Source organism: Hyperolius riggenbachi, chromosome 10 (assembly GCF_040937935.1).
Source record: "Hyperolius riggenbachi isolate aHypRig1 chromosome 10, aHypRig1.pri, whole genome shotgun sequence".
Classification (NCBI taxonomy): Eukaryota; Metazoa; Chordata; class Amphibia; order Anura; family Hyperoliidae; genus Hyperolius; species Hyperolius riggenbachi.
This window is the reverse complement of record NC_090655.1, coordinates 202,115,434-202,143,375: the sequence shown is the minus strand read 5'-3', so window position 1 is coordinate 202,143,375 and position 27,942 is coordinate 202,115,434. Positions and strand designations below refer to the sequence as shown.

Below are 27,942 nucleotides of genomic sequence, written 5' to 3'. Positions count from 1 at the left end.
CCGCTCAGCGTTGTGGATAAATGGACCAATCAGACGGGGGACGCTGGCCCCAACCGCCAATCACGCCGCACACTGCTCCTAGCACTTCCGTTAATAGGATGAGATGGGCTAGAGGGCGGGACAGCCTCTCCGTCATTGGGACCAACCACGGAGAGTGCACAGTGATTGGTCCCAATGACGGAGAGGCTGTCCCGCCCTCTAGCCCATCTCATCCTATTAATGGAAGTGCTAGGAGCAGTGTGCGGCGTGATTGGCGGTTGGGGCCAGCGTCCCCCATCTGATTGGTCCATTTATCCACAACGCTGAGCGGGACACTTCCTGATTAAGAACGCATCGGTAATTCCGGGGACGTCACTGACTTGAATGTGCTCGGAGATAAAAGCGGGGACAGCGCGGAGGTATAACCGGGGACAGCCTGAGGCTAGCAGCATGTACGGTATGTTGTGCGGACTTCCAGTTGCTGTAGACGGTAGTACCTGGGGGCATTGCAGACAAGATATATTTAAGACATGAAGCTGCAGCTGCGTGAATATATTTAATACACGGGGACACGCAGACATTAGGACGGGAAGGAGGCGCAGGTCCCAAAATTTAGTATTCGGACTATAAGACGCACTGACTTTTCCCCCCCACTTTTGGGGGAGAAAAAGTGCGTCTTATAGTCCGAAAAATACGGTAAGTCAAAATTTGTCTTGAATAATTATGCGCAGCACTGTAGCTTGTTGCAGAGAGTGGAGGTCAGGAGGGAGAATTAATTGCTTTAGGCAGTACCCGGAAAAAGTAGGTAATACATGGAAGTGAAATTATTTTTTCTGTGGTTATTCTGCTAGATCCATTTCGGCCTCAGATCGAACTCCATTTCAACTTCCTATAAACCATCACTTCCTGTAATATAAGCACCACTTCCAGGTTCCTTTGGCTTTCTGACATTAAATGTCTATTAAACGCCAAGTAAACGTTTAACAAACACACAATGTATATTAGCAGAGTGTTCAACCAGCCAATGACACAACCTGGAAAATACCTGAGGTACCCTAGGGTTCAGCAAATACCTGCAAATCCACAGAACTTCTGGAGGAGTTTGATATAGACAGTCAAAAGCAGAAACAATCCAATGCACTGATCAGCATGAAAGAGTCCTCAAGATTCAATGTAAAAATGGTCTTGTAAGCGCGTTGCAAGAAGTAAAATGAACATTGAAAAAAAAAAACGTATGGCCAAAACATTTTTCACACTTAACACAAATGTCTCACAATCAGTGATTTATGCTCAAAACATTTCCTACACTCAGCACATGATTAGGGCTTCTCAACAGTGTGACATCTCTCATATTTGACAAGGCTTACTTTCCGTCCAAAACATTTCCCACACTCAGCACATGAATAGGGTTTTTCACCAGTGTGAAATCTCTCATGAGTGATAAGGGTTCCTTTCCGCACAAAAGATTTTCCACACTTAGCACATGAAAAGGGCTTCTCACCAGTGTGAGATCTCTCATGTGTGACAAGGTTTCCTTTATGTCCAAAACATTTCCCACACTCAGCACATGAATAGGGCTTCTCACCAGTGTGAGATCTCTTATGTCTGACAAGGCTTCCTTTCTCTCCAAAACATTTCCCACACACAGCACATGAATAGGGCTTTTCACCAGTGTGATATCTCTCATGAATGCTAAGGTATGACTTCTGAGCAAAACATTTCCCACACTGAGTGCATGAATAGGGCTTCTCACCAGTGTGAGATCTCTCGTGTATGACAAGGGTTCCTTTCCGTCCAAAAGATTTCCCACACCTAGCACATGAAAAGGGTTTCTCACCAGTGTGAGATCTTTCATGTTTGACAAGGCTTCCTTTCTCTCCAAAACATTTCCCACACTCAGCACATGAATAGGGTTTCTCACCAGTGTGAGATCTCTCATGTTTGACAAGGCTTCCTTTCTCTCCAAAACATTTCCCACACTCAGCACATGAATAGGGCTTCTCACCAGTGTGAGATCTTTTATGAGTTAAAAATTGTCCCTTCTGCCAAAAACACTTCCCACACTCAGCACATGTATAAGGCTTCTCATCAGTGTGAGCTCTCTCATGTTTGGCAAGGCTTCCTTTATGTCCAAAATATTGCCCACACTCAGCACATGAATTGGGCTTCTCACCAGTGTAAGAGCTCTCATGTTTGACAAGGTGTGATTTCCCAACAAAATCTTTCCCACATGTGGAACAGGAATAAGATCCTCCAGCAGGGGGAGAGCTGTACTGGTTAGGAGGCCCCTCGGGGTTAGACAGGTGAGTGGAGTCTGGGGGAATATTTCGGGTAACCAGGATATCTGCAGAAGACTCTTGTCCAATGACATCATCATCCATTGTACAGTCTGTGGACACAGAGGGCCGAGTCTCTGAGAGGTTCCTGATGCCAGGACTCCACCCTGCAAATAGAGAAACATCATCACTTCCTGTTAGAGAATTCTGAGGGGAGGAATTATCATTAGGGATGGTCAGTGAGCTGCTGATAATGCCAAAATAATGCAAAAATTATGCAAATTGGAAATGGACCAGATGCAGCATCTGCATAACTCTGCATATAATTAGCATATAATTTTCACCATCTCAGAGTTATTGGCATGTCATTGATCATGGCTAGTTATCAGCCTGACAGAGAACTGCAGAAGGTTGTGCTCTTTACAGGCGGCAAATCACATGACAATAACTTTGCATGCAAATTTTCTGTAAGTTGGAATCTAGACAATCAAATGAATTTCCTGAAAATATGTGATTAGCTGCATACAATTTGCATCATATTTGCATACAAGTACAGAGTTATTTGCCTCCCTACATTGACCTCCCTACATATAAAGCATTGTCCACACATTGAAAAGCAGTAAATTGTAGAGCTTGATGAGACAATGGAAGCAATGTATTAACTCTTGTGGCAACAGACCTATATGTACTTATAGCAATAAATCTGTGTTATGTTTGTAGAGCAATGTGGTGTCACTTACACATTCTTATTACCACATTATCCTCCTGTCACCCATATGCCCCTTGAAATGTACCCTTTTCTCTCTCTTGTTCCCAATTGGGCAAAAAAAGATATTGTGATATTACACAACACTAAATTATGGGAGCAGCGAGGTACATATATCTATATCTCCTACCCTCCTTCTGTCCAATGAGTAACCAAACTGCTGCATACTGCAGCTCCTATTGGACAGATCAGTGAAGGTGCAGAAGGGGGCGTGGCTAGAAATCACTGGGCCCCCTGCAAAACTTGGGATAACCCGTCCACCTTAGTAACAAACCTTTTTATATTATAGCAAAGTCCATAGAGTTGTGTGGAAGGTATTACTGCTCTGGCTGCATCCTTTGCCCATCCCATTCCCGGTTGGTGCAGAGGTCATGAATTCTGTATACAGGAAGCAGATGTGGCTGCGCATGCACAAGCTCATAACCCCTAACAGGAATGACTCATGCATGTCTTCCTTCCTTCATACACAAGCAGCTCCTGTTACTGGGCATGTACGGCTTATGAAGTCACAGGAAATGCACACACTCCCAATGTCTCCCTGTATAAAAGGATATGACTGCCTTCTACAGTACAAGTAAGGAAGTGAAAGTGTAACAGCTTCCGCACTCATCTATAAAGACAATTATTTCATTTAACAATGCCCTATGCTTTATAGTTTCCTCTGCACCTCCTGTGTGCTTCCTCTCCACCTTCTGTGTGCCCCCTTCAGTGCCTCCTCTGTACCTCATGTGTGCCCTTCTCTGCCCCTCCTGTTTGCTCCCTTCAGTGCCTTCTCTGCACCTCCTGTGTCCCCCCTTCAGTGCCCCCTCTGCACTTTCTCTGTGCTCCCTTCATTACCTCTTTTTCACCTCCTGTGTGCCCACCACAGTGCCTCCTCTGTCCCACCAGTGTGCCTCCTTCAGTGTCTTCTCTGCCTCTCCTGTGTGCCCCCTTCTGTACCTTCTCTGCACCTCCTGGGTGACCCCTTCTGTACCTTCTCTGCACCTCCTGGGTGCCCCCTTCTGTACCTTCTCTGCACCTCCTGGGTGCCCCCTTCTGTACCTTCTCTGCACCTCCTGGGTGCCCCCTTCTGTACCTTCTCTGCACCTCCTGGGTGCCCCCTTCACTACCTCCTTTGCACCTCCTGGGTGCTCCCTTTAGCGCCTCCTCTGCACCTAATGTGTGCCCAGTTCAATGCCTCCTCTGTCCCTCCTGTGTGCTCCCTTCTGTACCTCCTCTGCACCTTGTGTGTGCTTCCTTCAGTGCCTTCTTTGCACATCTTGTGTACTCCCTTCAGTGCCTCCTCTGCACCTCCTGTGTGTCCCCTTCAGTGTTTCCTCTGCACTTCCTGTGTACCCCCTTCAGTGCTTCCTCTGCCCCTCCTGTGTGACCCCTTCAGTGCCTCCTCTGCACCTTTGTCCTTCAGTGCTTCCTCTGCCCCTCCTGTGTGCCCCCTTCAGTGCCTCCTCTGCACTTCCTGTGTGCCCCCTTCAGTGCTTCCTATGCCCCTCCTGTGTGACCCCTTCAGTGCCTCCTCTGCACCTGTGTGCTTCAGTGCCTCCTCTGCACATCCTCTGTGCCCCCTTCAGTGCTTCCTCCTCACCTCCTTTGTGCCCCTTCAGTGCCGCCTCTAAACCTTCTGTGTGCCCCTTCAGTGCTTCCACTGCACCTCTTGTGTTCTCCCTTCAGTGCTTCCTCTGTACCTCCTGTGTACCCACTTAAGTGCCTCCTCTGTACCTCCTGTGTGCCCCCTTCAGTGCCGCCTCTGCCCCTCCTGTGTGTCCCTTCAGTGCCTCCTTCAGTGCCTCCTCTGCCCCCCCCCCCACTTATTTTAGTGTATCCTCTTTACCTGTGTGAGAGTCCCCTTACAAACCTCCTGTGTGAATGCCAGACTTTCGACTCCTCTTTAAAAAAAAAAAAACCAACAACCTTATTTTTGTAATCATGTCACACAGGTATTGCCATAAGAAGCTCTTCGGCTGGGCCACATTTGAGCTGGAGCATACATCTGCCTTCTCAAAACAGAAGGTATTTGCGATTATTCAGGTTGGATTGAGCATATGATGTCTCCACAATGCATCTGTAACGATTGTGGAATTATCTCCAAGGTCAGCGCACAACATGTGCGCTGACTAGGGCTGCACGATTTTAGGTAAAAAATGAAATTGCGATTTTTCTCTCAAAAATTGCGATTTCGATTTTTTCACGATTTTTTTTCAAATCGAGCTTTGGCACTAAATTCACTATGCCCCCAGTTTAGTTTAGCCAGATACTGCGGGCGGACGATTGCTTTAAGAGAAACTCCGACTCTTGAACTTTATTCCAATCAGTAGCTGATACCCCATCACAAATGGATCATCAGGGGGCTCTATATGGCTGATATTGTGGTGAAACCCCTCCCACAAGAACAAGAAAAGAACGTACTCTTGGCAGTTTGCTGTCTGTGACCTTGCTGCATTGTGGGAAATAGCCGTTACCAACTGTCAAAAACCATGCAGCAGCTACTGTCAGCAGTGTTCACTGGTGTTCCTTTTTAAGAGCCGGGCAGCGGGGGGCGGTTCACGTGAAGACGATATAGTTATTGTCACTATCTGCAGTTTTCAGAGATCCCGCCCGCTGCCCGCACGCTTGTCTGGCTGCACCGCTGTGCGCCGATTTTCCAGAGCCGCCAGAAGCAGTGAAAATGTATTGTGGTTAATGAGCGGGGGGGCGGGTCCACTCGAGAGCGGCACACACAGCTTTACCAATCGCTGGATAGCGATAGAATGACGGCAGCGGTAGGCGGAGCTGTACAGAGCGTACAGCTCCGCCTACCACTGCCGTCATTCCATCGCTATCCAGCGATTGGTAAAGCTGTGTGCCGCTCGCTCGAGTGGACCCGCCCCCCCCCCCCCCCGCTCATTAACCACAATACATATTCACTGCTTCTGGCGGCTCTGGCCAATCGGTGCACAGCGGAAGGCGGGCTAGACAAGCGTGCAGGCAGCGGGTGGGCACTCAGTGAAAACCGAGGATACTGACGATCACCAGATCGTCTTGGCACGAACCGCGGTTTCGGTTTTGAACCGAAAAAACGTGCAGCCCTAGCGCTGACACTGCGGAAACCCTCCACAATCGCTTGGAAAGGGAACCCAGCTTTGGTGCAAGTGCACCTGTAGAGTGGAATTCCAACCGGCAGATGGAGCTGTGGAGTGCAGAGGAATAAACCCTCTGCACAGCCACAGATGCCAGATAGAAATTTTGCGAATTGAAGCAATACAGGGTAAGATAGCCTCTCGAGAGAGAGTGATCACAGAGACAGAATTTATGTATGTCCGCCAATCTAGTCGCCACCCGGCGATGGTTGACATACAACAGCGAAGACCAAGTGAGAAAGCAAGCGCAAGAATGGCGATTGCTAATAGAGACACCAGACTGAGTAAAGACCGATCATAGGAAGAATAAAGACAGAACCAATTAACAAACTGTAATCCAACACGAAGGAACAGACAGGACTAGCTACACGCGGTCACCACACGTTAAGCGCAATAGCGACAAAGCGTGTGCAAGCCACGGTCACCGCACGTTAAGCGCAACAGCGTACCAAACCCTGACTAACAAATGAAACACAGAAAATGACGACAGACAAATAACGCAAATGCTTGCTAATCGGTTGCCTCACACCAGATAACAGCAAGCATTCGTGCTAGACAAGACAGACTGAAAGAGTAACCAGTAGCAACCGCTGCTCTGGCTACACTCCAAGACAGAGTACCGAGAGATCCACCACCTCTACCACTAGGGTGAATGCAATCCCAACAGACAGACAGATGGAGCAACCAGTAGCAACCGCTGCTCTGGCTTACACTCCAAGACAGAATACAGAAAGATCCACCGCCTCTACCGCTAGGGTGAATGCGTTCCAAACAGACAAAGCGATTCACTGTCAGCCGCCGTTGGAGAAAGTGCAATCGCAACAGATAAGACAGAACTAGGCAATACAGATAATAAACAACCTGACTGCGCTAGAAGGAATGCTAGTGCACTCCAGAGGATAACTACTCTAAGACAATATTTAGCAAACAATTAGCAGAGGGGCTGTAACTCAAGGTAAGTCCAGCAGAACCAAACCTTTATGGCCAGCAGGGAATTCTGGGAGGAAATGGCATTTATACTGCAAGCCTTCAAAAGAGGCAGAGCTATCAATAACCAGATGAGTGAATGCAAATCCCTCCCCAGAACAGCAAGTCTGAAAACTTGCAGAGTGAAAACAGGTCTCCTTTCCAGGGACCTGCAGCATGCTGACCTGAAAAATGGTCAAAAAGCTGACTGCCTGTGCAGACAGCAGAGCAGATCATTACAGCATCGCTGCTGAATATGTAAATCACCCCTGAAAGCTAAACACACCTCCAGAACCACTGGAATGTAATGTGTCGTCATCTTGTTTTAACTTTCAGGGACAAAAAAAATGGACGATTTGCATATTCAGCAGTGGTGCTTTGTGGGACACCTCAAATGCTCACTCCAACCTGAATAATCACAAATGCCTTCTATGCTAAGAAAGCAAATTTTTGTTTTGCATAGCATTTTAGTAAGGGGGCTTTTTGGTCCTTTTTAGCCCCTTATGCTGGGCATACATGGCACATTTCTGAGCCATTTAGATGGCTCGATAGATAATTTCCGACATGTCCGATCTCCTGCTCGATCTTGATTCTTGATAGCAGTGAATGGAAACAGATAAAAAAAATGAACAGAAGATAAGAGAATTGACTGTGGAATCGAAAAGTGAAACGATTGAACGGGAGAATCGAGCGGCAAAACTGAGCCATGTATGCCCAACATTACACACTCCTAGGAGTTCTGGTTCACCATGAGCTTGCTGGGCAATCTGTAAATGTAAGTTGGAGTAACAGGAGTCACAGCGGATGTGATGTAACATGTGCTGTAACTTTCCATCATTGTCATGGTTATCTATGCCACGTTTGATTTCTGTCACTGCAATGGACACATCATACATCTCCAAACTAGTGATGGACAAACATCATGAATGAACGTTCAGGGACTATTCACAAAGTTTTCAGCAAATGTCCACAAACCGAACGTTCACAGGGGACCCCATTGCCTTTAACCACTTGAGGACCCACCCTTTACCCCCCCTTAACGACCAGCGCTGTTGTAGCTGATCTGTGCTGGGTGGGCTCTGCAGCCCCCAGCACAGATCAGCGTGCAGGCAGAGCGACCAGATCGCCCCCCTTTTTTCCCCACTAGGGGGATGATGTGCTGGGGGGGTCTGATCGCTCCTGCCTGCGGGTGTTGCGGGGGGGGGGGGGCACCTCAAAGCCCCCCTCCGCGGCGAAATCCTCTCCTACCTGGCCCCCCCTGGAGATCCGGGCTGCACAGGACGCTATCCGTCCTGTGCAGCCAGTGACGGGACGTCCCCTGTCACATGGCGGCGATCCCCGGCCGCTGATTGGCCGGGGATCGCCGATCTGCCTTATGGCGCTGCTGCGCAGCAGCGCCGTACAAATGTAAACAAAGCGGATTATTTCCGCTTGTGTTTACATTTAGCCTGCGAGCCGCCATCGGCGGCCCGCAGGCTATTCACGGAGCCCCCCGCCGTGAATTGACAGGAAGCAGCCGCTCGCACGAGCAGGTGCTTCCTGATTAATCAGCCTGCAGCTGGCGACGCAATACTGCGTCGCTGGTCCTGCAGCTGCCACTTTGCCGACGCGCGTTATGAGTGCGCGGTCGGCAAGTGGTTAATGGCAGGTGAACTTCAAAAACCTTCAGGGCATATCTGCAGCCACATTTTCTTTTAGAAAAGGTGTTAAAACTGTCCAAAAACCAAAGCAGTGGCATGGTGAAGGGGGACCAATAGCAAAATTTTCATAAAAATATGTATTTGACAAAGGCTTTTTAACATTTGTAAACACCAAAAATTAAATTTGGCTTTCTTCTTTAGAATGGCCGCTGTGTTTACCTGCCTAAAAATGGTTATTTACAGCCACTGTAGCAGAGGCTTTAAATATTTGGCATATTCTTGCCTAAGTACACTGTGGTCACAAAATATGCTGCGTGCACAGTGTGGGCCTAACACTGCACTACAAGCTCCACAGTGTGGTAAAACGCTTTATGTGACAATGTCAGGTGACACAACATTTTTACAGTACAACACTGCCCCTCATTTGTTTTATTTTTGCACAGTGACATGCTGTAACAGTGATGCAGCCACACACTACACTGTTGGTGTATATAAGCTACAGACCACACCACAAACAAAAAGAACAGCAGGATCAGTCCTCAAAAGGAGTTTTAGGGTACCTAGTTGGTGAAATACAAGGAGCAGAACACCTATGGAAGCAGCTACACAGCACTGAATAACACAGAACACGGTCAGCAAGCTATCTCGTTGTCCCTCAATCAGCAGCACAGTTCTCCCCACACTAATTTCAGCCCTACAGTTAAATGGCTGCCAGGTTCCTCTCTCTTATGGAGGTGTGACCTGTAGGGTAAAAATGCTTAATTGGCTGTCCTGTCCCACCTGACTTGAAGGTGAAGGGTTAGAATATGGCTCCATGTTAAAGTATGGGGACAACACAAACTTCACATAAGCTTTGCGGTAAATACAAATCGCAAATGTTTGCTGTGAACTGTCCACCGATGTGAACTGCAGGCCATCACTAGTCAGAACATGCCTAGCACAGGATCTGCTGACATGTCCATTTGCCGGTTGTGGGCTTAGTGAGAACCGAGCTTTACAGCTTCCTCCTCCGTCCCAGTGGCCGGTTGGCATAGCAATTAGAAATGCTGGGTTATAGAAGCGCTCCTTTCCAGGAACAAGCACTTTTCAGCTAAGTCCATGTTTCGCCATAGCAACAGAAAGAGATGGCACTTCTGATGTCAAATCTGTTGCTTTGAAAATTGAAGGCAAAGCAGGACATCAGGCAGTTGGTGCAGGGCACTAAAGCAAGCCTGACATACCGAGGTGATGGGAGGAGTCAGGTAGTGGGTACAGGGCACTAAAGTGAGAATGACATACCGAGGTGATGGGAGGAGTCAGGCAGTGGGTACAGGGCACTAAAGCAAGAATGACATACCGAGGTGATGAGAGGAGTCTGGCAGTGGATGCAGGGCACTAAAGCAAGCCTGACAGCAGTTTCACGCTGGCGGTCACGTCTTCTGAGGCTGTATTGCTATGTAGCCATACTTCCAGGTGTTTAAACCCAGCGCTGCGTACTCAAATACGGATGATGCCACCATACTCCATCTCTGGGTCTAAGGCCGTGTGTCTCAGCTGTGTCTAATACACAGGGAAAGTTGAGATGCAGGTTATTCCCCATAGATAGCCTCCTTGGTTGCAGAAACTGGACACACAGTAGGGCAGTTGCTGAACGTTCTACCAGGCAAGTACCATAGTATCACACCTATTTATCCATTTTGTCATCTAATCAATATTACTAGCTCTCCATTTATCCATTACTGCATAAGTTTGCAACCTGAATGCAGAGCGCTATAGAACACTGGGGCAATATGCTGATTGGGAAGTAACTGTATTCTTTAGCCCTAATTAGATAGTGCATCATGTCCTTTATGCCACTGCTCCACATATAAATTAGAGCCCAATTAGTGCCCACATTTTCAATGACAGCACATTATCACTTTGAGCCCATGCTCCCATTGACAGCTTTAAGGGCAGGTCCTTTTAAAACTGCATTGTAGATTGGTTTAACCCCTTGCGTACCAGCAGTCTCTGGCCCCTTAAGGACCAGAGACTGCTTTTACCACAAAATGGCAGCTATCAACGAATCGCCGCACTTACCCACCATTACTGCCGCTCTCTCCCCGCCGTTGCTATGGCGGCAGAGCTCTGTGCGCCGGTCAGGAGCCGCTTTCGTTGGCTCTTGACCTCGTCCATGAATGTGAGCCAATGTGATTGGCTCTCCGTGATCACAAGGTGAGGAGCCAATATTAGCAGCTCCTAACCAGCTCACAAAGCTCTGCCATCATATAGATGGCAGGGGGAGTGAACTGTGGTGGAGAGCGAGAGATGAGATCAGCGGTAGTGTGTGGAAGACTAGTTGAAATCCACGTCCTGTCAGGACCGTGCAGCCACCTGCAGGACGTAGATTTCAATTAATGCAGTCTGGAAGCAGTTAATAGCATGAGTGGAATGTTTTTATTATTGTTATGTTATGACCATTTTTATTACTATTCCTTTTATGATTTATTTCAGTTTAATTGATTATTTGATGGTTTTATGATTCATTTCTGCTTAAAGAGACTCAGAGACGATAGACAGCCCAGCTCTGATACATTCCCGGGGCTTCCTCCCACCCCATAAACACGTCTAAGTCCTACGCCGTCCTCCTGTGGTCTGCCGTTCAGCCGCGGTGAGCCCCGGTAACAGGCTCAGTCGATGCCAGTCAGGGTCTACTGCGCATGCGCAGACCTCCCGCGCATGCGCAGCAGACCCGGATGACGCCACTGAGCCTGGTAACGGAGCTCACAGCGGCTGAACGTCAGACCGCAGGTCGGTGTGGGACTTAGATGTGTTTATGGGGCGGGAGGAAGTCCTGGGTAAGTATCAAAGCTGGGCTGTCTATTGTCTCTGAGTCCCTTTAATCATCTCATTCTGTTATTGATTTGTATTTATTCATATGTTTTTAAATAATAGCCACTCTCAATTGTTTTTAAATCTTTAAGTGTGGATGGGGCTGCCCGAGTTTTTGTATAACATTATGCCAACTTCCTTCTTAACAGCGCGCTGGCATCTCCCCGCCCCTTATGCTAAGTCATCTCAAGCAGAGACTGCATAGCCAGTGCCCAATAGCAGCTACATCACCTGACGAAAGCGTGGTATCGATGAAACCGGTAGTGATGTAATGGCACTGACACACAACGGAACCTCCCCGTTTCTCCCGTACCTCCCGGAGGCAGTCGTTGAAGAGACGCCACACCATCGCAACCCCAGGTCCCAGCCAGACCTAGGGACAGATGCCGCAAACGTGGGCGGCCCTGGACACGCGTATTTTTTTTTAACCCATGTAAGTGCAACTTATGAATAAAAAAAGATTAATGCACTATAGAAGCGCCTTCTTCTCTCACCTCTTTTGGTTGCTAAGCACAAAGCAAGCAAGCAAACAAACAAACACAGAACATTTATATTGCGCTTTTCTCCTGGCGGACTTAAAGCTGCAGCCACTAGGGGTCTATAGGCAGTAGCAGTGTTAGGGAGTCTTGCCCAAGGTCTCCTACTGAATAGGTGCTGGCTTACTGAACAAGCAGAGCCGAGAATCGAACCCAGGTCTCCTGTGCCAGAGGCAGCGCCCTTAACCATTACACCTTCCAGCCACTGTTCAGCCACAAAGGTGGCTGAACAATGACATATGGGCATCAGCACTGGAACTAATTAGCAGAATTGAAACACTTTATTACGTTAATCAGCGCTGCTGACACTAGCAAAAGGCCACTGCTAAAGTCTCAGAGGAAAAGAGGGCAGCCCAGTGTGAGAGAATAAAGAGACCTTTCTCTTCCTCAGGGTGTCTGTACTGCTATTGTTAGTAAGCTGTCACCAAATACTTTCATGAATGATAGTTATAGATGGCAAAATCTAACATGAGCACATAGCATAACCCCTAATATGGCCAGTCTGAGCAGTGACAGTCATAAGTGCAATACAGATACACATTATTCTAGAGTTACTGCTGATTACTCACCTGCACTACCCTCTGTTACAGTGTCCTCCTCTTTACTTGTCCTCATCATGTCACCCTCCTCCATAGACTGCTGATCACTCCTCACATACGTCTCTTCTTCCTCTTTATTTGTCCTTATCATGTCACCCTCCTCTATAGACTGCTGATCACTCCTCACATACGTTTCTTCTTCTTCCTCTTTAATTGTCCCCATTATGTCACCCTCCTCCATAGACTGCTGATCACTCATCACATATGTCTCTTCTTCCTCTTTAATTGTTCCCATCATGATACACTCTTCCACAGACTCCAGATCACTCCTCACATATGACTCTTCTTCTTCCTCTTTAAATGTCTTCATCATGTCACCCTCTTCCATTGACTGCTGATCACTGCTCACGTAAGTCTCATCTTCTTCCTCTTTAACCACAGAACTTCCATGTATCTGTTCTCCACCCTAAGTGCACAAAGTGAGAGATATTGTAAAATGGGCACACAGATAACAGCATACACAGGAGGAAATAATGTGTCATGGTTTGGAGTCTCTGGGGACCTTCAGTGCCACCTACCTGATAATGGTGGAGGGGGGTGTTATCTTCCTGTTGACAATCCTGAAAATAAAGAGGACCTGTACATCTCTCTGGTGGGTTACTGGATCCATCTGCAGGAAACACACACACTGACTGAATACACGTCAAACTCGAAAAATTATAATTTCATGCAAAACACAATTTATTTTAGTAATTTAACTTAAAAGGTGAAACTAATATATGCAATAGACTCACTACATGCAAAGCAATATATTTCAAACCTTTATTTGTTATAATTTTGATGATTATGGCTCAGAGCTTGTGCAAACCCTAAAATCCAAATTCCAGACCATTAGAATTTTAAGAAAATGTTAATATCCTAGGCTCTAAGTGTCAGGCTCTAATCAGCTAATTAATCCAACTAAATACAAAACACCTGCAAATGGTTCCCATTTCATATATTTGTTTCATCTTTTAAGATGAATTACTGAAATAAATGGATTTTCACCTGTACATTGTCTCCATGTGTTTAATTAACAAATGATGGAGGGGATCTCAGTCTGCATTCTTCTTTACAAGACATGAAAGTCTCCTCTTACCTGGTGATGTGAGGGGCGGCCGATTCTCCATCATGGTGTCCTTGTAGAGGTCCCTGTGTCGCCCTATATACTGACACTCCTCCATGGAGAAACAGACAGTAACATCCTGACCCCCTTTAGGAACCTGACACATACAATGATATAGTTAACACCCAGACACACCCCTTGCTGTTACTGGATAATATACCATAATTCCCAGCACTGCTCACCTCTCCAGTCAGCAGCTCCATCATCTTCCTGATGATTTCCAGAATCTTCTGCTTGTTGTGTCTCCCAGATATCAGGGGTTGAGGTGAGGGCACCGTGATGGTCACATGATCACCAGACTTTACTGGAGGAAAACTCTGTATAGAAAGAACAACAGTAATGTCACATGATCTCCTAAATTCCTCCTCACCTCTCCAGTCAGCTGTGTGCAGGGCCAGGACAAGGTTCCCCAGCACTAGAGGTGGAGAGTCCTCCAGTTGTGCCCCCCCCCCCCTCCTTGTGGGGTCTAATTTGTCTTAGGCAGGTTCATAAATTATGTCTCCTTGTGGGGTCTAATTTCTCTCCATGAAGGTGTTCATCTTGCAGATGTCATTGCAGCATGAATTCAGTTTAAAGTGGCCAAGAGTCCTGACCACTGATGCATACTGGGAGAAGTAGTCATTAATGTCTCGACATTTCCCAGCATGCACCAGCGGCCGGGCTCGCTACATTCCCACGCTGTGCGGCAGTGACATCTGCAAGATGGACACCTTCATGGAGGCGGGGCTATTTAGCATCCCCTGTAGGTAAGCCCCCTGAACCCTCCTTCCCACACACACACACTCACACATAAAGGATACATCACTCACACACCTCCTTTGGGGGAGGTGCGCTTCGCTGCCACCAGCAGATCTTTCACCATTCAACGTGCATAGCTTCCTCGGAAATTCATGAAAAATCAGCAGGGGGCAGTCGATGTTTTTTTTTCTGTCCACAGTATTTTTCTACTTGATCTTCCCGCCATTTACTATATATACTGTATAGTCAAAAGGCCCACCCATTAAAAAACGGGCACTAGGCCTCGGCCGCAACCCCCCCAGCAATGCGGGATAGATATATATATATATACACACACACACAGTGGGATGCGAAAGGTTGGGCAACCTTGTTAATCGTCATGATTTTTCTGTATAAATCGTTGGTTGTTATGATCAAAATGGTCAGTTAAATATATAATATAGGAGGCACACACAGTGATATTTGAGAAGTGAAATGAAGTTTATTAGATTTACAGAAAGTGCGCAATAATTGTTTAAACAAAATGAGGCAGGTGCATAAATTTGGGCCCCACAAAAAATAAATGAAATCCATATTTAGTAGATTCTCATTTTGCAGAAATTACTGCCTCTAAACACTTCCTGTAAGTTCCAATGAGAGTCTGGATTCTGGACCATTCCTCTTTACAAAAGATCTCTACTTCATTCAGGTTTGACGGTTTCCGGGCATGGACAGCTATCTTTATCTCACACCACAGATTTTCAATTATATTCAGGTCTGGGGACTGAGATGGCCATTCCAGAACGTTGTACTGTTCCTCTGCATGAATGCCTTAGTGGATTTTGAGCAGTGTTTAGGGTCGTTGTCTTGTTGAAAGATCTAGCACCGGCACAGCTTCAGCTTTGTCACGGATTCCTGGACACTGGTCTCCAGAATCTGCTTATACTGAGTGGAATCCATGCGTCCCTCAACTTTGACAAGATTCCCAGTCCCTGAACTGGCGACACAGCCCCACAGCATGATGGAACCACCACCATGTTTTACTGTAGTTAGCAGTTGTTTTTCTTGGAATGCTGTGTTCTTTTTCCACCATGCATAACGCCCCTGTTTATGCCCAAATAACTCAATTTTATTTTCATCAGTCCACAGTACCTTATTTCAAAATAAAGCTGGCTTGTCCAAATTTGCTTTAGCATACCTCAATCGGCTCTGTTTGTGCTGTGGGAGGAGAAAAGGCTTCCTCTACATCACTCTCGCATACAGCATCTCCTTATGTAAAATGCACCAAGTGTTTGAACGATGCACAGTGACTCCATCTGCAGCAAGATGATGATGTAGGTCTTTGGTGCTGGTCTGTGGGTTGACTGATTGTTCTCACCATTTGTCGCTTCTGTCTATCTGAGATGTTTCTTGGTCTGCCACTTCGAGCTTTAACTTGAACTGAGCCTGTGGTCTTCCATTTCCCCAGAATGTTCCTAACTATGGAAACAGACAGCTGAAATCTCTGAAAAAACGTTCTGTATCCTTCCCCTAAACCATGATGGTGAACAATCTTTGTCTTCAGGTCATTTGAGAGTTGTTTTGAGACCCCCATGTTGCTACTCTTTAGAGAAAATTAAAAGAGGAGGGAAACTTACAATTTACCCTCTTAAATACTCTCTCATAATTTGATTCACCTGTGTATGTAGGTCAGGGGTCACTGAGCTTACCAAACCAATTTGAGTTCCAATTATTAGCTCTAAAGGTTTTGGAATCAATAAAATGACAACAGTGCCCAAATTTATGCACCCACCTAATTTCATTTAAACAACTATTGTGCACTTTCTGTAAATCTAATAAACTTAATTTCGCTTCTCAAATATTACGGTGTGTGTCTCCTATATGATATATTTAACTACCTAAAGACCGCCCCACGCCAATGGGCGTGGACGCGGCAGGAGCCCCAGGACCGCCTAATTGGCGTCTGATTTGCAGGAGATCGCGCGCAGCCTGCGCACGCATCTCCTGCTCGGGGGCGGAGCTCCACCCCCTCTTCAGTCTCCAAGCGGTGATTGCCGCTCGGGAGACTGTTGGACGCCGTGATCGCCATCTATTTACATAGTACAGCGCTGCGATCAGCAGCAGTGCTGTACTGGGGACAGCCGTGTGACACGGCTGTCCCTCTGGGGGACAAGAGAGCAATCGGCTCTCATAGGCTGAAGCCTATGACAGTCGATCGCAGGATTGGCCAGCTGCAGGGAGGGAGGGAGGGGAATAAGGAAAAGGAAAAAAAAGTACATTTTTGCTTAAAAAACGACAAATAAATATTTAAAAAAAAAAAAAACACCTGGGGGCGATTAGACCCCACCAACAGAGAGCTCTGTTGGTGGGGGAAAGGGGAGGGGGGGGGGAAATCACTCGTGTGCTGTGTTGTGCGACCCTGCAGCTTGGCCTTAAAGCTGCAGTGGCCATTTTAGCTAAAATTGGCCTGGTCTTTAAGTGGTTAACTGACATTTTTTTATCGTAACAACAAACAATTTATACAGGAAAATCATGGCGATTAACAAGGTTGCCCGAATTTCGCATCCCACTGTATATACAATGTTAAAAAAGATCAATAAATGTATAGGTTTAAATCAATTTGTCCATTTGTCAATCTGCATATATTTGCATAAAAATTGGCATTAACTTGGAAGTATTCGCATCTCTTTGATCATCCCTACTCTCTAGTGACTAAAATAATGAGAGATGCCACTAGTGGTAGACAGAAAGAAGATGCTGCAAGCCTGTGACATAGCTGAGTTTCCGATGTGATGAGCAGCAACACTACAAGCTCTGCTCGCAACTCTGTATCAGTCAGACAAGGGTGGGCACTCGAAGGGAGGGTCATGGGTTTCGCCCTCAGGGGCTAGCGCCTTCCCCTCCTTGCCCCTGATCCGGTTGTGTGTTTCATTTATAGAGATAAGAGATATCCAGAATCCTCCTCACCTCTCCAGTCAGCAGATAGATTATCTCCAGGGTGAGGTTGAATATTCGCTCAATCATGTGACTCTGGTCATTGTCCATCCTCAGTGATGTATTCATGTGATCTGTACAAGATGCTGCTGCCTTTTGAAAAATAAAAAGAGGAAGATAATCTAGGCTGTACAGTTGTCAGTAGTGAAACCATCAATGCAAGATCCCCCTCCCCCAAGCAATCACCATACCTGTCACTTGTGGGCGAAAGGGCCATGCAGCGTATCACAGGAAAGCAGGGAAAGTTGGTTTATAGCTACCTGTGCACTATACTCACAGCATGTTCCAGTCATGTCCTCCCTCTGCCTCCTCTCCAGATGGCCTTCTCTCCTCACATCCACCTCCCACTGTTACCATTCCTGTGAGGTTACAGCAGTGCTGGTAGATGAATGAGGATATGAGGAGAGAAGAGGCAGAGAAGAGGAATGGGAGCAGAGGACTTGAGCACACTGTGACAGCTAGCTATAAACCAATGTATATCCTTCCTTTTACTACTCAGCATGGAGGTGGAGGAAGGGAGCAATACTGGGGTGGGCATGGCTATACTGGGAAAGAAATGGCATTACTGGGGTGGGGGGACTTTACATATTGGAGGATAATAGCAATGCTGGGGAGGACCCAGGGGGGATATGGCTATACTGGGAAAGCAATGACATTACTATGGGTAGCACGGTGGCATAGTGGTTAGTGCAGCGTTGGATTCCTGGTTCCAGTCCCAGCCAGGGCAACACCTGCAAGGAATTTGTATGGTTTTCCCTGTGTCTGTGTGGGTTTCCTTCGGGCACTTCAGTTTCCTCCAACATCCCAAAAATATACAGATAAGTTAATGGTCTTCCCCCTAAATTGGCCCTAGACTACTATACATACACTACAGGGAGTGCAGAATTATAAGGCAAGTTGTATTTTTGAGGAATAATTTTATTATTGAACAACAACCATGTTCCCAATGAACCCAAAAAACTCATTAATATCAAAGTTGAATATTTTTGAAAGTAGTTTTTAGTTTGTTTTTAGTTTTAGCTATTTTAGGGGGATATCTGTGTGTGCAGGTGACTATTACTGTGCATAATTATTAGGGAACTTAACAAAAAACAAATATATACCAATTTCAATTATTTATTTTTACCAGTGAAACCAATATAACATCTCAACATTCACAAATATACATTTCTGACATTCAAAAACAAAACAAAAAGAAATCAGTGACCAATATAGCCACCTTTCTTTGCAAGGACACTCAAAAGCCTGCCATCCATGGATTCTGTCAGTGTTTTGATCTGTTCACCATCAACATTGTGTGCAGCAGCAACCACAGCCTCCCAGACACTGTTCAGAGAGGTGTACTGTTTTCCCTCCTTGTAAATCTCACATTTTATGATGGACCACAGGTTCTCAATGGGGTTCAGATCAGGTGAACAAGGAGGCCATGTCATTAGTTTTTCTTCTTTTAAACCCTTTCTTGCCAGCCACGCTGTGGAGTACTTGGACGCGTGTGATGGAGCATTGTCCTGCATGAAAATCAGGTTTTTCTTGAAGGATGCAGACTTCTTCCTGTACCACTGCTTGAAGAAGGTGTCTTCCAGAAACTGGCAGTAGGACTGGGAGTTGAGCTTGACTCCATCCTCAACCTGAAAAGGCCCCACAAGCTCATCTTTGATGATACCAGCCCAAACCAGTCCTCCACCTCCACCTTGCTGGCGTCTGAGTCGGACTAGAGCTCTCTGCCCTTTACCAATGTAGCCACGGGCCCATCCATCTGGCCCATCAAGACTCACTCTCATTTCATCAGTCCATAAAACCTTAGAAAAATCAGTCTTGAAATATTTCTTGGCCCAGTCTTGACGTTTCAGCTTGTGTCTTGTTCAGTGGTGGTCGTCTTTCAGCCTTTCTTACCTTGGCCATGTCTCTGAGTATTGCACACCTTGTGCTTTCGGGCACTCCAGTGATGTTGCAGCTCTGAAATATGGCCAAACTGGTGGCAAGCGGCATCTTGGCAGCTGCACGCTTGACTTTTCTCAGTTCTTGGGCAGTTATTTTGCACCTTGGTTTTTCCACACGCTTCTTGCGACCCTGTTGACTATTTTGTAACTCTGGTTTTTATTAAAGAATTATATTAATACATGAAGACCGTATGAGTCAAATGCAAAATATGAAAAAGGTCATGACAAATAAGAACATGAATGGGTAAACAAGATCTTCTGCCAGTCTTCATGTGGCTTATACAGTAATCTACCTTGCTGTAACAGTGTCGTTTAATAGAGTAACATCTAATAAAGGGTAGAGAAAGCTATATAGTGGGGGGGAAGGCTAAGGGAAGGGGAGGAGAGGGGGGGGGGGTAGGGAGTAGAGGTAGGGGAAGGTAACTATACCTACTACATAAAGTCAATCAGAAATCTTATAACCTATGACATTATGTGAATCACGATTGCCCAGTATCCCACATAGCAGAATCTAGATTTCCATTTCAGGGGTTAGAGCAGGATGGAGAAAGTCAGAAGGGCCTAAAAAAAAAAAAAAAAAAAAAACGTGTGGAGGCTAGGGAGGTATGTGGCCTGAAGGGTTGAAGGTCCAAGGGTCCCATATTTTGTGAAATCGATCTTCAGAGTCTCTCAGGGAGGCTGTCATTTGTTCCATTGTTTTGTACCAGGTAACTTTAGATTTTACCTCCAAGATTGTGGGTGGGGCTATCTGTTTCCATGCAGCTGCTATGGAGAGTCTAGCAGCAGTCAGTATATGGTTAATTAAGCGTATTGAGTGTGTGGGAACAGCAGGCAGGGTTTTGCCTAATAACATATTGAGGGGGTCGAGTGGAACCGGGACCCCAGTAACCGATTTAATCAGTGACTGCGTGTCTTTCCATAGTTTATTAATTAGGGGGCAGAACCAGAAGATGTGTGCAAGGGTACCCTTTTCCCCACAGCCCCTCCAGCATAGATCCGAAGCTCCATTGTATATTCTGGAAAGTCTGTCTGGGGTTAAATACCAATGATAGAGGATCTTATAAATATTTTCTTTTATTTGTACACACATAGAGCTGTGTTTAGCATTTTCCCATATGTCAATCCAATCTTCTAGGGAGATAGCGGTGGAAAGACTGGACTCCCATTTGGTCATGTAAGGATGGGAAGGGGTGAGGGAGTTTGATTTGGTTTGTAAGAGGGAATAAATTTTAGTGATCAATCCTTTTTGGTATCCTCTACGTTCACATATACGTTCAAATTGTGTATAGGGAGGGATTTTGGGGGTCCCACTAATGATTTTATGTATGAAGTGTTGGACCTGGTAGTATTCCAGGAATAATTGGGGGGTGAAAGGAATTTTTCCTTCCAATGTAGGTCTGTCCCAAATTTTGCCTGTCCGTGGATCCAACCAGTCTTTAAGATTGAAGTAGCCCAGGTTAAACCAGCGGGTCATGAAATCTTTGGAGGTTCCAGGCTAAAAAGACGAGTTCCCAAGTATTGGTAATAGTGGTGAGAGGGTGGATTGAAGGTGAGCAGTAGGTGCTGCGGTCCTCCATATGCGGATGGTAAAGGAAATAGTGGGTAAAATATTAGTCAGAGAGGGTTTTGGTTGGGGTGGTGCCCAAATAAGGGAAGCCAAAGAGATTGGGAGGATATTTGTGGCTTCTATTAGGCCCCACTTAGTGTAGACTCTAGGAGTAGTCCACTCGGTCAGCTGTCTGAGGTGGGCAGCTTGATAATATAATTTGAGATGGGGAACTCCAAGGCCTCCCAATTCTCGTGGAGAGAGGAGAATCGTCTTATGTACCCTTGGGCGTTTATGGTTCCATATAAATTTGGAAAATTCAGATTGCAACCTAGACAGCTGAGCCTAGGGGACCTGTATTGGAAGGGTTTCGAATAGATATAGGAGACGTGGGAGAATATTCATTTTTAGAGAATATATTCTCCCTATCCAGGATATTTTATAGGCAGTCCATTTATGGAGGTCTTGAAGGATAGTTTGTATCAGTGAAGGGTAGTTTTGTTTATATAAGGAGGAGTATGTAGGTGTGAGGTAGATCCCTAGATATTTTAGGGCGTGAGTTTTCCATCTATAAGGGTAGTGGGCTTTTAGGGAGGCCATGAGGATTGGGGGTATTTTGATGGGCAGTGCTTCTGTTTTGTCTTGATTCAGTTTAAAGCCTGAGAGGGATTAGTATTCTTGTATAGTAGAGTGTAGTGCCGGTAGAGAGATGAGGGGTTGTGTGAGTGTAAGTAGGACGTCGTCAGCAAATAGAGATATCTTATGTTCATGCCTTCCTTGACGGACACCGTGTATATTCGGGTTTAGTCTAATTGCTGATGCTAAGGGTTCAATGCTGATGGCAAATAATAAGGGGGAGAGGGGGCACCCTTGTCGGGTGCCATTTCGTATCAGTAGGGTCGCGTGGGTGCAAGGGGGAGTTTAATTAAAGTGGATGGGGTTGAATATAAGAATTTAAGCAGAGAAAGGAAGGGTCCCTTGAAACCTTGATGCTCTAGTACCCGGAATAAATAAGGCCAAGAAAGTCTATCGAAGGCCTTCTCTGCATCCAAACTTAGGAGCAGAGAAGGCCTGCCACTTTGACTCATAAGCGAAATAAGGTTTATGGCTTTCCTGGTGTTGTCTCCGGCTTGTCGTCCTAGAATAAAGCCTACTTGGTCATTATTGATCAATGTGGTTAAGATGGGGTTTAGGCGGTTGGCCATAGCCTTTGTTATGATTTTCAGGTCTGAATTGAGGAGGGAGATAGGTCGGTAGCTTTGGGGTAATTGGGGATCCTTCCCTTCCTTAGGAATCACTGTTAATAAGGAGGCTAACATGGTAGGGGGCGGTTGTTCGCCCTGGAGTATCTTATTTGCTATTTTGACTAGTTGTGGGACTAGTACGGACTTGAAAGTTTTATAATAGGAATAGGGAAGGCCATCAGGACCAGGGCTCTTGGAGGAGGGGAGAGATTTTAGTATTTCTATGATTTCGTTTTCCGAAATGGGGGCATTAAGCTGTGCAATTTGGGTCTCTGAGAGGGTTGGAAGATTTAGTTGGGAGAGGAATGTGTCTAGTCTTTGGGAAAAGAGGGGATTATTGGATAGGTCTTGGTAAGTTATATAACTGAGAGTAATAGTCTACAAAAATGTGGGCGATTTTTTGTGGGTCATAGTGGGTTGTGCCCTCAACGTCTTTCATGGAATAAACCATTTGTTGGGATGATTTGGGGTTTAACTTTCGAGCTAATATAGTGTGTGGTTTGTTCCCCCTCTCAAAGAAAAGTTGCCTGGACCATTTTAAGCTTTTTTCAAGTTGGAGAACTTGTAGTGCCCGAATTTCTTGTTTTAAATTCTGCATTGTGATGTAGTGTTCCTGTGTGGGGGCCATTTTGTAAGATGATTGTGCCTTAGTCAGGGCAGAGTGAAGGGTAAGGAGTTTTTGGGAGGAAAGTCTTTTCCGCCTGGAGCCCTCAGCAATAAATAGTCCCCGTATGAATGCCTTATGGGATTCCCATAGAATTCCAGAGGACGATACCGTACCAGTGTTTGTGTTAAAAAATGAGCGCAATTCCTTACTTAGTCCCTCAGCAAAAGATTTGTCTCTTAGTAGGGATTCATTGAGTCTCCAATGTAGAGGTTTGTGGGGTCTGTGTAGCCAGTTCAATTGCAAGGTAACGCTTTGGTGGTCTGACCAGGCCATTGGTAGTATTTCTGATTTGTCTAGTAGGGGCAATAGTGATGAGTTGGCAAAAAAGTAGTCCAGCCGAGAGTGGGAAGCGTGGGGTGGTGAGAAAAAGGTATATTCAATGGATTTAGGATTGGCAATTCTCCATAAATCTAATAGAGTGTGTTTTCTCATGAGTGCTCTGAACCTGCGGGAATTGCGTTCATGTGTATTTCTGGAGGTGGTATTTTTAGAGTAACTTCTGTCGTTAACAGCAGAGAAAGCTAGATTGAAGTCCCCCCCTAGAATGAGGGTACCGCTCTTTACTTTTTGAAGCTTATCTAGGAAAGAGGATAAATAGGCCGTTTGGTTCTGGTTAGGGACATATATATTAGCCAGGGTAATGGGTTTGCCAGCTAAGGAACCAATGAGCAGGAGATAGTGGCCATTTGGGTCAGATATTGATTTGGTGATCTGAAGGGGGAGGTTTGACCTGCAGATAATAGCTACTCCTGCCCGTTTAGTTGAGGTAGAGGCCAAATATACCTTAGAGTAGAGTTTGTCTCCTAGTCTGATAGAATCTTGTTGCCGAAGATGGGTTTCCTGAAGCATAGCAATGTCTATGTCCAGTCTCTTTAGGTCTTTTAGTAGAGAGCGTCTTTTCTGAGGTATATTTAGGCCCTTCACATTCAAAGTTATTAATTTAACCATGATCAATGATATTATGTGGTTTGCGGAGAGCATGTGCGATAGGGTTTGGCCAATCTGATTCACAAAGGGTAAGATTCACAAGAAGAGAAAAGAACCATAACAAAGCAAACATCCATATCAACAAATGAGATATAACAGGATAAACAGTATGAACAAGCATTGGTTGATAGGTAGGTAAGTATCTGACGCCACTGTAAAGTAAGTGGCCACATGTAGTGACAACAAAAAAAAGTTGTCTAATTGAGGAAGCCTTAAAGGTCGCCAGGCTCCGGAGGAGCCAGGTCAGCTCGCGGGCAAACCTCCTGAGGTGCATGTGGAAGTCCCGGAAGGGTCAGCCCAGGGACCGGAGTCCCAGCATCTAAAGGAGTAAGGACCAAGAACAGGTGTGTAGTTGTGAAATAGATAATATCAAGTTCCATCTATGTTGGGGCTTCATAGGTAAGTATGGGGAGCATAGGGATTGCTATGCTGGGGAGTGGTTTGTTTAGTATAGAGTTCAGCTGGGTAGTGTTTCCATATCATCTTGAGGTTGTGGGAAAGTGAGGCTTCATACAGGAACACGAGTCCAGTCCGAGATATGTCGTGCTTTTCTGGGTGGTGAGGAGGTGGTAGGAGATCTAGGATTTTGAGTTAGGTGTAGGGACGGGAGTTTGAGCCCCATTTGCTTGAGGAAGAGGGGGGCGTCATCTATGTCAGTGAGAGTGAAGGTCATTCCCTGTCGGTTGACGATGAGACGAAAGGGGAAGCCCCATTTATAGGGGATGGCAGCATCTCGAAGTAGTTGTGTAACTGGTTTCAAGGCCCTGCGTTTTGCCAGGGTGATGAGAGATAGATCGTTATAAATATGAATCTCGTCCCCTTTAAAAGAGAGAGAGGGTACCTTGCGCAGTGCTTGCAACAGGGCCTCTTTAGCTTCATAATAATGCATCCGGACTATGATGTCTTTGGGCCTTTGATTGTGAGGCTGGCGTTCTCCTAGAGATCTGTGGGCTCTGTCCATGCGCCATAGTTCGTCTGAAAAGTCTGTTACTATCATTTTAAATAACTCCAACAAGTGTGATTTGATCTGATCTGGTTTAACTGACATAGAGATCCCTTTCACCCTTAGATTCTGTCTCCTTTCCCTATTTTCAAAGTCTTCCTGTGATATACGAATGGCTTTCAAATCTGACCGTATGATAGTTAGTATGATAGTTCATCTTCTATGGCAGCCTGTTTTTGGGAGAAAGTGATTGCTTTATCCTCTAGGGCGCTGGTGCGCTCTCCTAGACTTGTGATGTCGGCCTTAATGTCTTTTATGGCAGCGAGAAAAAGATTTTGTAAAGAGTCATGCATAGCTTTGCAGTGCTTGTCCAAAGTGGACTCTAGAAATGCAGCAGTGATCGGAGCGGAGTCCGAGATTATACAGGCCTGTGTGGAGTTGATGTCAGCATGCTCCGTCTGGTCGGCGCCATCTTGGATGCCCGCCGGGCGGACGAAACGATCCATCGCGCCCGGTGACTGCAGCGGTTTGGAGTGCCCTTTTGCGGCCATGGAGTGGAGGGGGCTGCCGGGTGCCTGTTCTGGTCTGAGCCGTGCGGATCTGGAGCGTAGGGGAGCGGAGAACAGCTCTTCTGTAGCGGCGGTGGGCTGGAGCTCAGGGCTTAGGCAGCCATTCCAGAGACCTCGCGCATGCGCCTCTGACCCTGTTGACTATTTTGAATGAAATGCTTGATTGTTCGATGATCACGCTTCAGAAGCTTTGCAATTTTAAGAGTGCTGCATCCCTCTGCAAGATATCTCACTATTTTTGACTTTTCTGAGCCTGTCAAGTCCTTCTTTTGACCGATTTTGCCAAAGGAAAGGAAGTTGCCTAATAATTATGCACACCTGATATAGGGTGTTGATGTCATTAGACCACACCCCTTCTCATTACAGAGATGCACATCATCTAATATGCTTAATTGGTAGTAGGCTTTCGAGCCTATACAGCTTGGAGTAAGACAACATGCATAAAGAGGATGATGTGGTCAAAATACTCATTTGCCTAATAATTCTGCACTCCCTGTATATGATGCATACATAGACATATGACTAAGGCAGGGATTAGATTTTTAGCATCTCTGATGGACAGTTAAAGGAGTTATCAGGCAAAATATTAAAAAGCTTTACTCAGCTGGGGCTTTCTCCAGCCCCTTGCAGCCAACTGTCCCACGCTGACTGCTCCGCCACCGTCCCGGTCTCCGCGCACGGTGCAGAGGCCGACCCCGAGGTCGTCCTTACTGCGCCTGCGTGAAGCACTGCTGTCAATCATGGCCATATGGTCCACGGTGTACTGAGCAGTAGTTCTGCGCCTGCGCAGTAAGCTGCGGGCCAACGTGGCCATGATTAACAGCGGCGATTCACGCAGGTGCAGTAAGGACGTCTGCACAGTGCGCGGAGACTGGGACGGCGGTGGAGAGCGGAGCGGTCAGTGTGGGACAGTCGGCTGCAAGGGACTAGAGAAAGCCAAGTGAGTAAAGCTTTTTTTTTTTTTAATTTTGCCTGATAACTCCTTTAAGTGAAAAGACAATATACTCTGTACAGCGCTGCAAAAGATGTTGACAATACATAAAGACTAAATAATAATTACCAATTATTAATAACAATAATAATTCATTGTTGGGTAACATTACATACTGGAGGATAATGGTAATTGTGGGTGACACAGGGCAGACATGGCTATACTGGGAAAGAAATGGCATTACTGGGGTAGGGGACATTACATACTGGAGGATAGTGGCAATGCTGGGGGACACAGGGAGGACATGGCTATACTGGGAAAGAAATGGCATTACTGGGGTGGGAGACATTACATACTGGAGGATAATGGAAATACTGGGAGATACGTGTGGGGGGGGGGGGGGGGGGATTGGACTGGCAGCGCTAGTCTAATTTAGGAGACTCAGCAGGAAACCTCCTAGGGAACAGTTCTATAATTACAGCACCCTGTACAGCAGCAAGCGTTGTGATTAGCCGAATAGTGTGTTTATTACAGTCTATCTGAAAAGGTTTAAGAAACCCAACCACTTTAGCAGAATTTCCCTATGAGGGTCCCCTAAAGTAGACTAGCACTGAGATGCCAACTATAATGTATGGCACATATAGGGGGACCAAACATTACAGCAGTTATATAAAAGCCTATATGATCAGGATAGTGACGTGTACCTCCTCTGTAACAAAGTATGCCCACCCGACCTCTGCTCTGCTCTATATATAACAACAATCACACAATTACCTCTTCCAACAACATATCTCCTCCTTCCCCTGCAACTTATCCCCTGTTGTGACATGATATCACGTTCTGTCTTTATGTTACATCATTTCCTCTCTTTGGTTTAATTTCTTCCTTTCTTTGCGTTCCAGCTGGGAGAGGGGAGATCGCCATCTTGTGGTAAGTAGGCTAACTGCAGCCTCTGTTTGTGGAATCACTTGTACTCAGAATATAAAGATACACTTACACTTACAGTGAATCGAAAATAAAACAAAATGCCTATTTACTTACCTGGGACTTATTTCAGCCCCCAGAAGTCCTCTTGCTCCTTCAACATCTTCCCGCACTCATCTGTTTCTATTGTTTAAATGTTTATATTCTATTTACTGTTCCTTTATAACTATGGCATTAATGATATCTGCCCAGTAAGGGTCACTATAAAGTAAAAAAAAAAAAAATATGCCTATTTACTTATTTGGATCTTCTTCCAGCCACCTGAAGCCTTCCTGGTCCTTTGCGTCATCCCACACTCCAATGTTCCTTTGGTGTTCCCCTCCAATGCTGGATGTGCAACCTAATTCTCTCTCGGGCTCCCATGACTGGGAGCACTCTGCACTTGTGCAGTAACCAAAAACTGCTACTGCACATGCGCAGACTACTCCTGCGCCGCGGGAGTGCAATAGAGGATGCACACAGCTGGGCAAATACAATATACTTCAACTGACCAGCCACTGCGCATGTGCAATACTAATTGTGCGCTTCCACTATCACACTCCTGCGCACGCATAATAGAAATTTTGGCTTACACTCCCGACCTCAGGAGT

The 27,942-nt window shown here is 46.0% G+C and overlaps 1 protein-coding gene across 1 annotated transcript; it reads right to left on the bottom strand.

Moving 5' to 3' along the window:
- Positions 1 to 533: 533 nt before the first annotated feature.
- LOC137534245 (zinc finger protein 37-like) lies at positions 534 to 27,205 on the bottom strand. Its single transcript, XM_068255656.1, has 7 exons — positions 27,143 to 27,205; positions 17,515 to 17,634; positions 14,013 to 14,147; positions 13,804 to 13,927; positions 13,244 to 13,335; positions 12,696 to 13,131; positions 534 to 2,422 (listed from the first exon to the last, which is right to left on the bottom strand). The coding sequence occupies exons 1-7, from the start codon at positions 27,155 to 27,157 to the stop codon at positions 1,299 to 1,301; spliced, it is 2,046 nt and encodes a 681-aa protein (XP_068111757.1). The 5' UTR covers positions 27,158 to 27,205; the 3' UTR covers positions 534 to 1,298.
- Between the last annotated feature and the right edge of the window lie 737 nt (positions 27,206 to 27,942).